Consider the following 18,534-nt stretch of genomic DNA (forward strand, 5'->3'; position numbering starts at 1 on the left):
TTTATTTTTCTTTAACGTGTGGAGTTCGCTTACTGTTTTAAAAACGTGGGAGGAAGTTATAACTAACAAAGGAGAACATTTTGGATGAAATACAATCTCACATTCTTTGAAAATATCCTTGGCATTCGAAAAATCCCTGAAAACCAACCGGAACACCTTACTAGGCGTTTCAAGATAACATCCTGAAGATAACATACAATAATACAGTAGTAGGACCTCGATTAACCGGCTTGATCGGGAGACAAACAGCCCGGATAAATTAAGGCCCGATGGATAATCGAGACCCGAGGAAATAATTAAAATGTACATTATATTCCAAAATAAATTCTTTATTTTTGAAAATTTATTTCCCTTCATAATACAATTCATATTTAAACGTGTATGTGTTTATAGTCGGGATGCAGTTAATCGAGGTCCTACTGTATTTTAGATGTAATGAAAGGTGCACAGGCATTTTGGTTTCACATACGTGTTTGCGCGGATCATTTTAGCATGTTTGCCATTATCGCTGAGAGCCCTATGCCATCCATTAGGGAATATGTTTTAGTTTGTCCTGAACATGTCCATACATACATATGTATAGCTACTTGTAAGCGCGGTATACCTCACGGCAAACCGCAAGCTCCGAGTGTAATGTTTTCGTAATGTCTAGGTAGTAAAATAATTGTTTTTAGATCTTCGAAGACTATTATTACGTGGTGCAATCTGTTATTATGGGATGTTAGAAGAGAATGCCCCATGATTTAACCTCTGTCCACTCTTCTTGGTGAAAATTCAAATACAGTGACTCGCATAATTGATTACACACACACACACACACACACACACTTCAAATTAGAATAACTTTTTTACAAATGGCCCAAAAGAAAAAGTTACATTTTAATGTAGATGTTGATAATATGAAATCTGTATTTATTTTAAAAAAAAGTATAGTGAGAATATTATTATATTAAATATAAAATATTGACTTGTGAAAAGATTTTGTGTCACGGTTTTGTCGTTTCTTACAACAACTTTGCAACAACTTTGCACCGTTTCTCCAAATGTTTACGAAATAATGCGTAAATATGCTTTTATACCTCGCGTTTATATTGCTATGCATCATTTTTAATTATCCCGTGACGTGACTTGTGGGCACTAGATACTTTGTTATCTTGAAACACTGCATCCTATAATATCTACGGTCTAAGGATATAAGATATAATAGTTTATAATTTGAATCTTGTCAATCGCAACAATCAACTGATCTCCGCAGCTGTGCACGCGCGACTGGAATGGGGTAAAATTTTGAATGTTAAGGACATAGCAACTGTCCGACATTAGGTGCCATCCGGCGTTAGGGGAATTCCGACTAACAAAGATTTCAATGGAAATTGTGAAAATGTGAAGCTTACGATGCGATGTGTGTCAAACTTTTGTGGAAGGTTGTACGTTCTTTGTCTCCTCATTTTTATCTAGCAGTGCTGCGATAGGAGATCCTTTAGCTGTCTGCGTGAGCAAATGCTACCCGTCTGGCTGTTTTATTGTGTTCAGCGTAGCCCAATACACCGCTGAACACAATAATTGTTCACCGCATTCCTGTTTCCCGAGAGATGCTCCGAAAAACAGCGTTCTCATCAGAGCAATGCCGTGGCACAGATTCTGTGGCGCAACGAGAAACCAAAAAATTAATTTACTATTCCTTAGAGATGAAAAGCTTTGTTATATCATTTTAATTATTGTTTACGACAGATATACCGAACCAAACGTATGTTTTATACAGTTTAGTTTAATCTTCGTACCCTCCATGGATGAAAATTTCCACTTTCCTCTTCCTCGGTACTCTATAATGTTTCATTTCCCTCTGATTGTGTTTGCTTAGCACAGTGGTCGACAAGTTTTGCCCGTTTCGGCCGTTTTTCCAGGGCTACACCCCCTGTTTTCGGCCGCCGCGCGTCTCGCTCCCCGTGACGATCCTGCTTCTCGAGACAGCTCAGGCACGTACCGTATGAACTGCGCGTGGCGCATTAGGGCGACACCCGTATCCATAAGTTTCGACATTACCGAGGAGAAGTGTATTGTAAAAGTGCACTTGCATTTTTCTAAAACACAACGTACATTCTTTCCGTCAGTTTTTACTTCCGGCGCTTTGTCTCGCAGTCATCCTCGAATTTGATGCTATTCTCAATGTTGCATGTTTTTCACGGGCAGTTAAACTTTGTGGACGCCCAGAATTCTTCTTTTTCCCGTAATTTTCAGAATTTTTTAACAAGCTCATAACTTTTCGGCATCTATTTACAATCTTTGATATTTGTGTAATTTAATCTTGTTCTTTCTTTAAGTTCAATATCGTATGTACTTCACACACACTTAGTTTTTTCCACGACCCATTCTTAACGCTTTGGTATGTTGTTCTATTAAATAAGCACGAAAGAAGCTAGTACAATTTTATCAATTACGTTTTGCAATGAATGTTTGCTCTTCAGTAACTTCTGGACAACTGACAAATGTAAAACTGCTATTTATGCTAGCCTTTTGTCCCGCTTGTGTGCCCCAATATTTACGTTTCTATTTCGAAAATTCTATTGGAGTAAATATGGTGGATGATATTCAGTACATTGTACGTACAGGCATGTCGGAATATGTTGACATATTAAAATATTCATTTTCTTTAGTTCAGCAATGAGGAAAAATGATGTGTTATCTTTTTGTCCTGGAGTGTATAACAAAATTCTGTAGCTCCATCTCTGGCAAGCTTTTGAATTCAGGTGTTCCATATCAACTGCAATTACCCTACGCCCTATCCTTCTTAAAATTGCATCGATTAAAATGAGCATTTTTGCGCAGCTAAATCGACGGATCATGTTGAAACGCGACCGACCCTTGGCCACACCTTCAAGGCGGACTTCCACGATATATTCGAGAGCTGATTGTTATTCCTCTCGCGTCCCTTTTCTCCCCATTTCTTCGGTCGGCCGTGTCCCGTTCGCCTCGGTTTCTCTGCCCAGAGGCCGAGAGATGCGGCAACGGTCGACTTCCACTTGGTCGAGCGTGATCGAAATTGATCCACGCGGTACAAAAGGGACGCTGCCGGCCGAGACTACCAACAGCCCCGATAGCAAAAGAGTTAATTATAAAGAGGCGAACGTCAAAATCCGATACGTCGTCGTCGTCGTCGACGACTACGATGGTGATATCGGCGCGGCGACATGGCGGCGAGCAACGAAGCCTTATGCGTTCGCTCGATCGCGAATAGTCACCGATTATCGGAAAAAGATCGATGCAGCGCCCCGGGATAACGCCACGAGACGCTCGATTTCCTATTAAAATAGGAACTGATCGGTCCCCGCGTCTATTGTCCGGCGGATTACATCGCAAATCGAGCCTGTCCCGAGTGCTAACAGATTTTTCCATTCCGGATGGGCTTGATACCTGGACTGATCCCATTCGATCTTCGCTTCTTTTTGCCATGGGTCGGTAAATGTAGTAGGGGAGGTTGGGGTAAGACGACGATATTAGGCAAAAATACGCACACAACTATGTTATTTATTACATGAGGTGAATAATAATATAATTAGACTGCGGATTTTATGCATTCATAATAAAAATGGCTACGCACAATTTAAAGCAGTGGTCATATTAAAAAGATATAAGGATATCGGTGTATTAGTTTCAGTTCAAGAACATGATTAAATAATGAAAAAATTTTTTATTTGGCACCTGTGCCTTTGCAAATAACGCAAACTTTTTTATTTTGCATAATGATTCGCAATCAAATAATAATATACAGTGACTCCCACTAATATATTCGGATACTCTTAAAAACACCATAACTTTTTTAATATTGGACTATCCGATTTGAACTCTTTTGGGAAGCTAGTGCAATTAGTTTACTACAGGACGTGAAAAGAAATTTTTTCAAAAATTGCATTTGGTTGGGATTGTAGAGAAAACTAGAGGGTTATTGTTGCTCGCTCGCTTCGCTCGCTCGCGAGTAGGGTTGTTTTTGCTCGCAGGTAGGACTGCTCTTGCGAGAGGGTTAGTGGTACGCATGGCTAGTAGGGCCTGCAGCTATTAATGTTTTTTATTTGGTGTGTGACTCTCCACGAGCCACACAAAGAACTTCCCGATTCGTTAGTTGCAGTATATTATTATCATTATGTTTAGTACGTTTTAATAAGATTATACGTTTTCAGGGAAATTCAATAGTTTTCTACTTATCAAAATGTTTGCTATATGGCGTCGCATTAAACGAACATCGTAGGCTCGTTGCTCGCTTGGTTCCTTGTTATAGCATACTAATGTTGCAAAATAAATTGTCTTAATTAGTTTTTCGCAAACGATACAGCTCCTCATTATCCGGGTTTGCAGTATTGATCTTGGTTTTCTTCGATACTGTTAATTTAAATTGTCCCAAAATATATAATATAAACCGCTCAATTTTGAAACTCTGCTCAGTGCTACATACAACATTTGTAAAGTTCGTTTTTCTGATGTTTTAAAATTCAAACATACTTTTCTCGTATGTTTGTTCCTGACTTTTATGAATCGTAATCGCTTCAGCAGGAACCACTGGAAATTGACTACGTGTGATTTGATATTTTTCCTCACTCGACATATTTACTTGATTCGATATTTTTATTATTGGTGTTAAATTTTGATGAATATTTGCATTTTTCATATAATCACGATAACGAGTTCTTACTTTCACTCGTACTCTGGGCAATTGAAAATCTAACCACAATATAGACGGAATTTTAGTATTTTCTTGAAAAGTAATAAATTTTAATATTCCGCATGCTCCATTAACTAATCCGTCTTCAACATCAATGTTATTAATTAATTAATTTATCTTGGTTTCTAATGTTGTTAATATAATAAATAATAAAGTAATTATAAAAATAATAAAGTATTAGATTTTTTCATTTACTTAAGAAAAATCTCAAGTGTCCGGTGCTAGGGAAACCTACCCTACATACAGTAATTACTAGACTGCGGATCTTCGTGCAGAATACAAATTCTCAGCATCCGTTACAAGTAACAAGAGCCACTTAAGAGTTTGTTTAATTCTTTTAACCCTTAGCACTCGAGTGTTGGCTCTGAGGCACCACCATCATTATCCGAAATATTTTGTACTTTATTCAATTTGTTTAGATGAAATAAATTACTAAAACATTGGAGTATTGTACGAGTAAATTAAATGGTAATATTGTAGGTCACAAAAAATGTTTCAAATTGCGGCTACTCATTTTGTCATAAATGCATAAAATCCGCAGTCCAGTAATTACGAAAGAACTGAGAGCGGAAATATTTTGTCGAATCGGTGTAGATTTATTAGGTAATCGTGGAAGCTTTCACGCAATTCAATCATTCACTTTGAAGTAACGTAACTCTGTTGGAATTCAACATCTGCGCCAGAGATCCTAACCGTAACCCGTATTAGATTCTCTGCAACCCACATCACCGAGGTTTCCACCCACTAGCACTAGGCGATGCAGAGAAACCCGATCCACCTGGTAAGGGTGGATTATAAACACGAAGTTGTAGCGATTTGTAGTCACAAGCGATGCAGGAATCAATCCTTTCAAACGGTTACACAGCATAATTTAAGGAGTTAATTTAACCTTTACATGTAAAGGTTACATGCTCCATTATGCATAGGAGCAGGGCTGCAGGAAGGAAAACTTGCGCCTGGGGCCAAAATTACAATTCGCGGCCTCCTGCCAAAAAAAGATACAAATATTTTATCAGATATCTACTAGTCATAAAAAACTTAAAAAAAGAAACACAAGTAAGGTTAACTATCACCAACAATGAAAATTAAAAATGATGATAACAAATATCGGAGTTATCAGCGCCCCTTTCGTCCGCACACCCTTACTGCGTCCCTGCATAGGAGTTACACAATAAACACGGAAAATGTTAAAAACGTTGCAAGTTAGTGGGTTGGGGTTTGGAACAACCACGTGTTTGTCTTTGAATTTAATAAATATTAGATGATTGCATAAGTTCGTGCCCGGTTTGAAAATAAAATTCAATAGTTAATTTTTAAAGAATACAACTCTATTAATCAATTATACATATAGTCACCATTCCTTTCTAATTGTAGAAAATTTAACCATTTACTAATTTTAATTTAACCAATCATGAACCAAATTTTAATTTAACCAATCTTTAAAATGTAGCCATTGAATTTTATTTTCAAATCGGACACGAACTTATGCAATCATCTGATATACATATACAAGGTGTACCCGTTAAGTTTTGTCACCATTTGTAGGGCATTTTCAGTGGTGCAATTAAAAAATGTTTCAGACAAAATTTTATCAGTACTGGGTGGTCTACATATGCGCACATTCTTAAGTCTCAAAAAATGCTTTTTATGTATAAATGCGAAGGTCACCTTGACTTATTGTTAGTTGATTAGTTGAAATAATATATTATTTTAAATATTTTATTATTTTTATATTGCACATAACATAAAAAATTAATTTCCATTTCTCGTTTAAATCAAATAAATTCATTTCAAGTAATATTTTATATTGTTATTTTATATATTTATATTATTGGAGAGTATGAATTCTTTTCTTTTTTATAAAATGAAATAAATCATTTATATTTTGATAATGCCCAAGCCTGTGCTACAAGCGTTATACAAACATTAACTGTCATATAGTAAAGTACACAGGTGTGCGTGTATTACTTGTATGTATTCGCAAAATTGAAATTTAAATACCTCTCGAACTAATTGTTCTTTACATACATACAGTGACGAGACATGGGTTTACATATGTATATTGTGGAGAAACTAGTGGGGCACTCTTATTGGCGGGAAGGTACCGGAAGAGTGTCATGTACGCTACGAATTTTTGGTAGGTTATTATTAATATTTGATTGTCATACGCAAACTATACATTCATTTTTCGCAATCAAATCATAACAAATTTTGCGAAATTAAGCGAGGTGGTCAAGGTACCCTATTTTACCCAAACTTTTCACTTTACTGACGCTAAAATCGTCGTGCATGCGCAAAAAACTGTCCCGTATCTCATCAGTACATACATAAGCTAATCATTTTTCTGAGGAGTGTCCTGCTGTATCGATCGGGGTAAAATAAATTATACCACTCGAAAAGATACAGTCGACCTATTAGGAACACCTGATTAGAAACAAATTAATCTAAGTGCTACGTACGTTATAAATATCTTTCGAATAACAGATATTTATGAATATAATTGGATATTACTAGACTGCGGATCTTTATAGATTTATGGCTTATGAAAATTAAATAAAAATGCTAGAATGTAAAATTCCTCTGAACCTAAGATCTATGAAAGCTACGACCACTAAAAACAAGGTTATATTTGTTTCAGCTTCCTCAAAATTTGCCTAGAAAAATTAAAAATTGCATAAACATCCGCAGTCTGGATATTACATCGAATTTATTGTAGTCTATAAATTCTCCATTTAACACCAATGCACTTGTTAAACTGTTACAAACAATTGAAATAGCATGGCGACCGATTCGTGGACCATCGTGTGCATTTGCCGATGCTGATGCCATTAAAAGATTGTTACTATTATTGCTGAATCTATTTAAAATTTTCGTGCGAAAATATTTTCAATTTTAACCGATAATAGTTGCATCATGTATAGCCTCTAATGTACTGTAACCTGGTCATTACGCTCTGTAGAGCACATTGGAAGCGTTAGCTCATGGCTACTATGGGTTACTATGGGTTACAATCGCCTTTCGCAGGGAACCCTTGTTGTTATGATTTGGGTTAGGCGGTGGTAAGCATCGGGCTGTATTCAAAATACTGTCTTATATATTTCATACACGTTCATCATCATAATGCGACTGTGTGTATTCCCACCGAATAGGAATGTCGATCTCCGGGGTGATAAAACCTGATACCCGTTCTAAAATGTTGTTGGAACTTATTAGGATTATTCGGTGAGGCGACATGGTTACAGCAAGCTGTTTTCATCCATTATAAAATTTCAAATTGATAAAGTTAAAGATATTTTTTTTATTGATAAGCTACAAGTATACTTTTTCAAATTTCATTCTTAGTTTATTTATTTCTTGATGTTTTATACTGAAAAAGCTTATTTAAAAAAAAAACTGCAACAGCAAATGGCTTATGGACGGGACATTTACTTTAGTCTCATTTCTATTATTTTACTCGAATAAGCTCATATATTTTCATTTATCTGCATAAAAGTTTTAAGATTCAGGTCAGGTTCGCGTTAGGACTATAAAGAAGATGTAGTCAAGTTTCCGTCCATCCTTTATTCGTTGACATGCCAGGAAAGCAACGCGAGACTGTTCGTTTATTCTCATCCAGCGAACAATGTGATAACTATAATTCAGCTTTTTCTGTTACATTGAAATATTAGATTTGCAGCAGCACCTCTTTCGAGTAGATTTGCGCTTTGTGTACGCGCGATTCCTCGTCTTTAATTAGGTAAATCATACTCCAACGATTTATTGCCTTCCTTAAATAGTTTATATCATTTCGTGCCATCCTCCCATTAATAGCACTTCCTTCGTAAATAACTACGAATACGCCCTGTCCTGTTTTTTGCATTATTCATTTCACATTCAAAAAGCACGGAAGGGCGGCTACTGAATGAAAAACAATTTCCAGTTCGTCAATAAAAGAATGAAAGACCAACGAAATGTACCAACCAATTCATAATATTATTACACTAATTGCGTTTGAATGTCGGGGTTAGACGTGGGTGATGCTGTTATTTGTTCGGATTGAAGAATTATTTTTTCTACTAATGTAATTTGTGAATAAAAATTGTGTTTAAAATATTGTCTTAATTACCAGACTGCGGATGTGTATGCATTTATAAAGAATTTAGCTGGGTGAAATATAAAACAGTAATAGATGAATAAAATTTAAAAATATTATAAAATAATGTCGTTTTTAATGCAACAAAATTATTAGGGAAGAAATCAATTTTTATTTTACCCCTGCTTCCCACAGTCAAGGCAGAACATTTTTATTTTGCATGAAGATCTGCAGTCTATTCATTACACACAATAAGAATAATAGAATTGGTCGTTTATTTTTTGGATGTCAACCCCAAGCAAATTACAACTGTGACCTACAATTTTTTGAGAAAATACGAATTTAATAACTCCAGTGCTCCAAATCTCTCGACAATTTTAGATGAGCGTAATCCTAAGTGCTCGTACTGGTAAAGAAAGTATTATTTCGCAAACATTTCACAGCACTCCAAATGAAATCTACTAAATATGAATGTTATAAATTTCTGAAATGGAGAAAAGAATTTCATTTTTTTATAATCAATATTTAAGCATTAAAGTAAATATATAGACTTACGGTAGATATAAAAAATTTCTTCCCTCTTATTTGAAACTATTATAAAGAAAAGAGTTACAATTATTTATTATAGTCCCCACTCTACCTTCCCCTTCTACGACACAACCCAGCACGTGACGTGTTTCACAATGTCACGGGACTAATCCAGTTCCTGTCGGAGAGAGGGTAACTTTTTCCCTTCGATTCGTGCTCCCTCCCCTCGTCTACTTTTGCTCACCACTAGTTTCATTACTTGTTCCATTGCTTTAAATAATCCTATCCCCTTTTGTCGTCTTCCCGCTTCCATTATTTTCTAAGATGTAGATATTTATAAAAAATTAATCATTGAAATTGTTGTAGAACATTAGTTGCAAAAATGATTTCTTTCCTGAATCATATTGATAAATTCAAATGCTGAAAACATTCTTTCTAATTTGCATTCGTCCACTTATTTTCATCGTGAACGCATAATAGACACTTGAAACGTTCGACTTATAGCCGGGGTAATAGTCACGCTAAACATAGGAGAGTTCCAGCGAATAAAACTGACGACGAGTCACACTCGAAACACGAGTGCAAAGAATTAAGTCGCAGAATCTCGTGTAAAACGAAAAATCGATAGTTTTGTCCGTAAAAAGAGCGTTTTTCTCCTTGAACTGTTTGTTTGACTGACCGTCGCGGGTCCATTTCCCGGTAGCAGACGCAACAGTCGTTTGTAGTCGATCGCGTCGAACTTCCCGAAGTTCTGATCAATTAGATCGGTTAATTGATTGTTCCGTAGCTGGCGGAAAGTTCCAGCCACTATTATAGAACGCGGGTGGAAGTTGCGAATCGGCTGCACACGAACGGTGAATACGTCACGCGAAGTGTTACCTGTTGCGGCGAGGCAATCAGGGAAATGGCGCGCGTACGTCCGATACGTTTGGATTCGCGAAGGAAATGGTGTGCGATTGGACTCACCGTGCGGTCCATGGCAGGACTTTGGAGCCCTCCAAGCTGATGCTCCTCAGCTCGTATTTGGACCGGTGCCGAAGAGGCGAGCCGGGCGCAGTCGGGGTGTGGAGAACGCTCCTCATGCTCTTCGAGCTGATCCCAGCGAGCGCGTGCCTCCTGCCGGAAGTGCCTTCTCTGGTCGACTGGTTCGCGGATCTTCTCAGCGAAGTCATCTTGAAACGTAAAAAACTGTTCTTTCTTCTCGAGCGGCTCTTACATCGTTTCAACGGTTCAAGCAGTCTCTCGAGTAGTTAGGGTGTTTCAAGCCCGGGGACAATTCGGAACCACTCGCACGCTCGACTGTTCCCGTGAAAACATGCTGCGCAGCGCAGAGAGCTGTACGAAGAGGATCAAAATCGATTCGAGTTTCTCAAAAGATCGGCCGGCTCTCGGATATTAGAGAACGTCGGAGATCGCGCGATCGACGGACGAGGAGATGTTGCTATTCACTGATCGAACTGTACCCGTCGAGGATCCACGAAACTCCACCGCCATTTCTCGGTTCAAACCGCAGCGGCGACCGATGGTTGTCGGTACCCGGTCGCCTGTTCAGTTCTCGAGGTTTTTGTCGTTGTTCGGCGGACAGACAACTGAACCCGTCGGATGAACCGGCAACCATAAATGACTGCGCCACCCTTCAACCCCACCATCCAGCGTTGTTCGCCACCACACTGGTCGCGAGCGTCGTACACTGGCAACCCCACCATCCTCTGTTCCACCGATCCTCTGATCATCGGACTTTCTCCCCGGCCGATACCCCCTTTTCAACTACGTGCTTCGATGATTCGGGGATCGATCCAACCGCGATCCGAGCCCGACCGCTTCCAACGTGAGCCGCCGCAACGCTCCGACCTGCTCCGTTCAATTAAGCGAGACAGAACGTCCTTTTGTGCATTCTTCCGTTACTTACGGAGCTGTGAAAATTATTAGACTCGAACTATAAAAAGACTAACGACGAGACGCTCGTTCCACGGGGAACAAATACTTGCGAAGGGTATTCTCCTTTGAAGAACATGAAAACGTCGAATCTCTTTTATTAACGCGTTCGCTGCCAACGTTGCGCTCTAATTGTAAGCTCTACACGATCCCACATTGTAAACATAGGGTAAATGTACCTATTACTGCGGGTGTACTCTCCGTGCCTCACAAGAAGAATTCTAGCAGGAATTCGAAAGGAATGCGACGGCAAGCCGTTCCATTGGGTCATTCCACTGACACTTTCGGTTCTGACCGAATTATTGGCTACAGTGTGTGACGTCACGGTCTAACTATTGGCTGCGAGCGAGGACAGTACGTTTTACTGCGGCTTTTCCCCAATGTGATTAAAATACGTAAAAATAAATGTTTTGTCCTGAATAAAGTACGATTCAATCAGATTGTATTCTCGTTGGCGACGCAAACAAAATTGTCGATCATTCTCATATTTGTATGATTTCAGGATTTGAAAAAATATTCTTCATGAAAGGTATAAGCTTTCTTCATAGTAAAACCTAACCCAGACCATTTTTCTACTATTATGATCACCAAAGGACTTTTGTTCACATGATTGTACATTCTTTATATTGCTTTAAATTACATGAAAATATTTGCCTTATTCATTCTTGAAGGTTAAACAAATTTATTTGAAATTGTAACAAAACGGAATCTTTGAAAATATAACAATTTGTGTATTATAAAAGTTTGAAAAGTGCCAGCATTCGAAAATAAGAAATGTGTTTCGTTTCGAATTCATTTATTTCTCAAATTTTAATTCAAATTATTTTTGAAATCTTGTGAAGATAAATATTGCGTTTAGAGGGAAGACAGCTCAGATGGCCTTGACCTTGACATATATTGTCAAGGTCACCCTTCTGAGTAACCCTAAGAGGTTTCAGCCGTGTCGCACGTTTGTTATTAAAAACTGATTTCAGACTAAATGCAATTTTTCCAAAATGTCCATCACACATTATCTAGTGAACTAATCCATCCAGCTTCACCTGAATTCGATCTAACGTGTGTGCCATCAATTATATCTGTATGTACCGACAAATTGCAATGCAGTAGCATTCATATATTTTCGCTGATAATTTTTTATCAAAAAACGAGCAATGGCTAAAACCTTCAAAAGGTCACTCAGAAGGGCGATCTCGAAAACATATGTCAAGGTCAAGGTCATTCGAGCTGCCTCCCCTGAACGTAATATTTACCGGAGTGAATGCAATATACAAAAAATGACGGAGATTATTTTGGAGAGTAGAATGCATTTTAGTCGCTTGTAAATAATTAATCACCAAATTCACGAAGAAGGGCCACGAATTAATTTGTGCATCTAATACCGAATCTCCTCGAATTAATTTAACCTTGCGTAATCTGTAACAGATGTTCCATAGCAAACAAATTACGACGGAAAGTATATTTTAATAGATGTCGTTTCAATCGAAGGTTTTTGAAAACGACACAGATATATCGAGAGCGTAGACGAAAATGGAGAAGCGACTTGCATTTATTGTACCTTCTTGTATCCACGTTCGAAACCAAGTGAACGTTCGATTCAATGTCAAATACGTTCCAAATGGTGTCATACACAATGTGCTGGTACAAACATTCCAACAAACATGTTTATACGAAATAAACTGTTTCCTTTTAACGTCTCACGCCACTCACTATTATGTGTCAACTTTGCCACTGATGGGATACTCGAGACATTTTTACACAATTTATGAAACAACATTTTTTAACACTTTAGTGAACTATGGGGTCGATGCGGCCCGCTTAAATTTATACTAATTATTATTTAATGTGTTAATATTACATATTACAATTAATAATACATATATTAGGTTGTAAAGAAAGAAATGCAGGATTTAAACCTATGTTTTTAAAGTGTTATGACTCACATAAAAAACAATTTTATTAAAAACAATAATATGAAAATTAATTTTATAGAAAATTCAATATTGTTTGATAGTAATATTAAATTATTATGAGAATTGATTTTAATATTATTGAGGAGAATAGTATTAGAATTAATTTTACAGAGAATTTAATGTTATTTAAAAACCTAAAGCTGTGCATTCGTTGACACTCCCTTCGCCCCATACTTCGTTGATATTCCTAGCCGCTCGAGCGGCACTTCTGCCTAGTTTGGACGCATAGAAAAAAATAATGTAAAAATCGCGTTTTGACATCCTGAAATAAAAGGGAAATAATATAATAAAAATTTGAATAAAATTGAATATCAAAAGCATAATTAAATAGAGCGTAGAACAAGCTTTAAAATGACATATGTATAACTCATTAAATTAAGGTAAATTGGTATAAAATTGCAATTAAAACGAAGAAACAAAAATCCTACATTTCTTTCTTTACAACCTAATAACTATATTTGTGGATTTATTTTACTATCTCACTATGTTTCTACTAACCATTTCGATACAGATTTATATGAAATATAAAAAATGTGAACTTGTAGAAAAGGGCTCCCTCAGATTTCAATGACCTTGAAATATGTTGTCAAGATCACCCTTCCGAACAATATTTCCCTTTACTGAATTATTTTCACAAGTCAGACTCGTGATGGAGGTTTTTAACAAAGTCTAACAAATATGAATGTTTCGCGTTTCATTTTGGATGAAATAAAATTTGATTCGTTTCTAATCAATATTTAAGCATTTAATTAAATGTGGCTATACCAAAAATATAAATTTTCTCTCCCCTTCTACGACATTTCTGTGCATAAAGACGTTTTAATCACTGTAACTGTAAAGAAAATGGTACGGCAAGGGGTTAATAGGAACATTGCATTTTTAAAGTAGATTTTGAAAGTCACTTAAGAGTCGTACACATTGTTTGTTTAATTTAGAAAAGTTCACGTTTGTTTTTGCCGAAGAATAGAACGTGTAATGTGAATATTCGAAAAGACCATTCAAATATTATTTAGTGTTATTTATACAACTTCTTTCCAGAAATGTATCAACCTTCTCCAGTTTCCACTCGTTTATTTGTCAATTGTGACAAATGGTATTGCTATTTGGTCGTTCATTTGGGCAGTCAGGGATTCCAACCGTAACGCGTATCAGATTTATTTCGCGGTAACTCAGTGTATTATAACCCGTGTGGCCCAGCTGAACGATTACCAGGTGATGCGGAGAAACCCAATACACAACTGATAAGAGCAGGTTATAAATGCAAAGGTACAGTAATCCGTAATCACTAGCGTCCCAGAAACCAGCATTTACAGACGATTACACAGAGTCACAGGGCGGATTAATTTCCTGGAGGAAGGATTTTACGTATATTATTTAAGGACATAATCTGTAATAAACATAAAGACGTTCCACTAATTAATCTGCTTACGAGTATATCGAGTGTCTCACTTAAATATGACCCCCAGAATATCTTCTTTAATTCTGAGATGTCTCGATCTCCTTACAAACGAAATTGTTTTACATTTGACATGGACACTGTCACGCATGCTTGAGTAAAAACTATCTTGTAAAATCCATTTCAAATATAATAATTTATTATTTGAATATTCAAGATAGCATTCTAATTTTGAAGAAATTATTGCACTATAATATTGAATAAATACATATGTGTTCGATATTGTGTAAAAAGTGATGACGAATTTGTTCATTGTACTGTTCTACTTTTAATGGCCTATTATTGTTTTCAGAGAGGGTTCTTTGAAGCATGAAAAAACATTTCTGACGTTGTCAAGATGGTGCAATATCATAAAAGATTTTCTACGCTTGACCAGACCTTGAATATTCCCGTTATTTGTAATAATATGAAAAAATGGTATATACAAAACTTGTGTGGTATAGAGAGGGAAATATTGTGATGCAAAAATTTTTGTGCATACAGTTGAGAGATTTTCGGAAATTTCTTTGGTTTGTATCGTGAGTCAATAGAGATGTAATCGAAATAATTTCCCATACAAACTTATCAGTATTCAAGAGAGAGATGAGAGACAATAAAATAAAATTATTAATTTATTTTGATTAGTTTGTAGACTAAATACTACAATACATACCATTTAGGTAAGTATCGAAAATCACTGTCCAACACCAAATTTGTTCCACAATTACTGTTGGGTGGTTCTTGTAGAGTTTTTTTCGCTGATTCCGAATCTGTCCTTAATTTTTCTAGAGGCACAGTTTTTTGAAACATGACTTTGAAAGAAAACATATTTTTCAACATTAAACAAACATTACACAAACATTACTTAATTTTAATTAATTTTACAAACATTAAACAAACATTTGTTTAAACATGTTTACACAATCAATAAAGGCGGAGAGACACGACTTTTGCACCAATTTTTGAGGATATTTTTCAATTTATCTCAAAAAATAAGGGTCCAGCGGAAAATCGAACTATACCACGCGGTAGAGCAGACTTTCATATTGAGAAACCACCATTTCAAGTTTGCACGGTCGACGTTTTTTTTCGAATCGGAAAGCAAAATATCTTCGCCCGACACGAGTTGCCGCCAGTTCAATACGTTTCAATATGTTTGCACAATTCATTATGTATTATAATAACATTACAATATTTGTTTAAAGTTGGAAAATACGTTTTTTTTAAAAGTCATGTTTCTCAAAAACTGTGCGTGTAGGAGAAAAATTAAGGGCAGATTCGGAATCAGCGTGAGAAACTCTATAAGATCCACCCAACAGTATATTGGAAACATAAAAAAAGTTGAAATTTGTTGGACAGTGAAATTATTTCGATACTACTTTGTTAACAATTAGGTTTAGGATATATGAAGGTCAATTTTTAATTAGAATATAATATCTATCGACTCACGGAAGAAACGATAGGTCGATCTATTTAAAGAAATCGAGGTGACCTTGAAATCCCCGAAACACATTCACCCATGTTAAAAATATTCTCATCACAATATTTCCCCCATTATACCATACCAGTTTTGTATACATCATTTTTTCATATGTATTACAAACAATGGGAATATTCAAGGTGGCCATCGTTATTGAACCAGCCTGTATATGTAGAATATCCTTATCAAAATTTAGATATTGGTTAGAATTAATTAAATGCAGAACTACATTTGTGGAATGTCAATAGATTCAAATTGCGAATACCTCGATAGGCGTGGTATTTTTAATTATCTCCTCGTTGCAGTAGAAAGTGAATTCTTTATCTACTCGAGCTCTCTTAACAGATTTTTTAATGATTGCGCTTATATTAATAAAAAAAAACGACTATCAGCCTAGAAATAATCCCACGATGAAAAGAAATTATTAGACCACGTAACTCGAGATAAGTTCTTGGTTTTCCACGGAAGTTGTTATCGTGGTTGAGAAATCGATGAACACTGGGTTCACCGAGCATTAAAAGTGACTATTGTACATTACTTTACGAAAACAACAAGAACGCTTCTATCCAAGTTTTTAGTCATTTCTTAAATTATATATTCCCAAAGAAATTTGTTGCATAATTCTTATGTTGCCACAAGCTAATTGTTTACATCGTATCGTATCACATAAAAAAATTTGATATTATTTGTTGTAAGTTCATTTCAGAGAGAATATGAGAGCGCTCAAGCCCGAGGTTTTTCTGCCTTCACTTTTGTCAATATGGACAGAGATCATACTCACTTTTAGCATGCTAAATAGGTAGTTCATATCCATTTTGAGCACACATGCTAAAGAGATAGATCATACCCACTTTGAGCATGGTGCAGAACCTATACCCATCTTTAACATACTAAATATGGGTATACACTGCCCGAAATTACCATAAAGCCACCTGATTTTTCGGTGAAATCTTATAATTGCGTCATAGTAATGAGAAGCTGATGCACGATAGAATTTTACGGTTAATAAAAGAAACCACTTACACGATTACATTCATAGATATATTATTTATTTATAGAAAAACGTAGTTATTTTTGTCCATTTAAAACGCCTTGTTGTTGGAGATGGTCTCAATACCATCTACAGAAGAAATTGAGACTGACAATTTCATTTTTCAGCATGATAACGCCTCAATTCATGCATCAAGACAAACAAAGTAGTGGTTAGACAACAAAAATACGAGGATATTGACATGGCCAGCTTGTTCGCCAGATTTAAACCCAATTGAGAATCTTTGGGGAATACTTGCAAGAAAAGTATATGGCAATTGTAAACAGTACAACTCTGTTTCCGAGTTACGGGTTGCGGTGAACGAAGCGTGGACATCCATCGAAGCAGAAACTCTTCGTACTTTGATGTAATCAATGCCTAATCGAATTTTCGACGTTATTCGAAGAAATGGCAGTTATACTAAGTATCAGTTTGTAAATATAGAAGAAATTTTCGATAATCTTGATGTTATCCACTTAATAAACGTGTGGCTTTATGGAAATTTCGCAGTTCGTTTTTTGTTGAACTATATAACTTTACGTTTTTCTGTGAAGTAAGTAATACATATGTCTATGAATGTAATCATGTAAATGGTTTCTTTTATTAACCCTAAAATGCTATCGTGCATCAGCTTCACATTACTATGACATAATTATGAGATTTATAGTAATTTCGGGCAGTGTAGGTTCTACGCCATGGTAAAAATGGGTATGATCTATCTCTGTCTACACTGAAAAAAGTGGAGGCAGAGAAACCTCGAGCGTGAGCGCTCTCATATGCTCTCTGTTCATACCACTCTGGCGTCGTCTGGTCGAAAACTTATTGCCAGGGGTAGTGCAAGTTCGAATAGAATTTCTGTAGAGAAAGAAGGTAACAATTTATTTGGATTTCTGCTGAGAACAGATCTCCGCGCGCGGATCCGGCTGCAGCTTCATTGATCCCCGAACAGCTGTAGTTTCCGACGCGGCGTTGAGTGAAATGAAAAGTAAATTGCTATCGAAAGAACGATTCGAAGCGGAAAAGAGTTGGCTTGCGCTTGACGGGAAACGTATCGCGTTCTCCGACGGGTAATTTAATTTGAAGGAAAGCTTCTTCCGCGTAAGTCGATTTGAACGTGTCGTCTGACTGTCTTTCGCCGGGCGTTTTGTTTTTCTAATTCACGTTTCATAATTGACGAGAGGAAACGGACGATGAGCCGGTGTACACGTTATGAGGAAAGATCGTTTATTCGCAACGCGTACCTCGTTACACGGTCCGTCACAGTTTCGAGATCGCACGGTAACGGCGGTGCCGTCAAAGAGCGAACTTCCCATCGAACGAATTCCATTGACCACGTGCGTTCTACACGACGCGCAAACTCGTTAATTCAC

The 18,534-nt window shown here is 36.7% G+C and overlaps 1 protein-coding gene across 2 annotated transcripts in view; it reads right to left on the reverse strand.

Moving 5' to 3' along the window:
- LOC143207083 (GTPase-activating Rap/Ran-GAP domain-like protein 3) overlaps window positions 1-18,534 on the reverse strand; it is a 55,464-nt gene extending 36,930 nt beyond the window's left edge. The window contains exons 1-2 of one of the 2 annotated variants that reach the window (XM_076420144.1): window positions 18,406-18,534; window positions 10,281-10,649 (exon numbers count right to left, since the gene is read on the reverse strand). In XM_076420144.1, coding sequence (XP_076276259.1) covers window positions 10,281-10,486 — 206 coding nt within the window. In that variant the 5' untranslated portion in view covers window positions 10,487-10,649; window positions 18,406-18,534. Of the gene's footprint in view, window positions 1-10,280; window positions 10,650-10,777; window positions 12,109-18,405 lie in introns of those variants that run through there. The other variant, XM_076420143.1, reaches the window with a different exon arrangement.

Source organism: Lasioglossum baleicum, chromosome 3 (assembly GCF_051020765.1).
Source record: "Lasioglossum baleicum chromosome 3, iyLasBale1, whole genome shotgun sequence".
Classification (NCBI taxonomy): Eukaryota; Metazoa; Arthropoda; class Insecta; order Hymenoptera; family Halictidae; genus Lasioglossum; species Lasioglossum baleicum.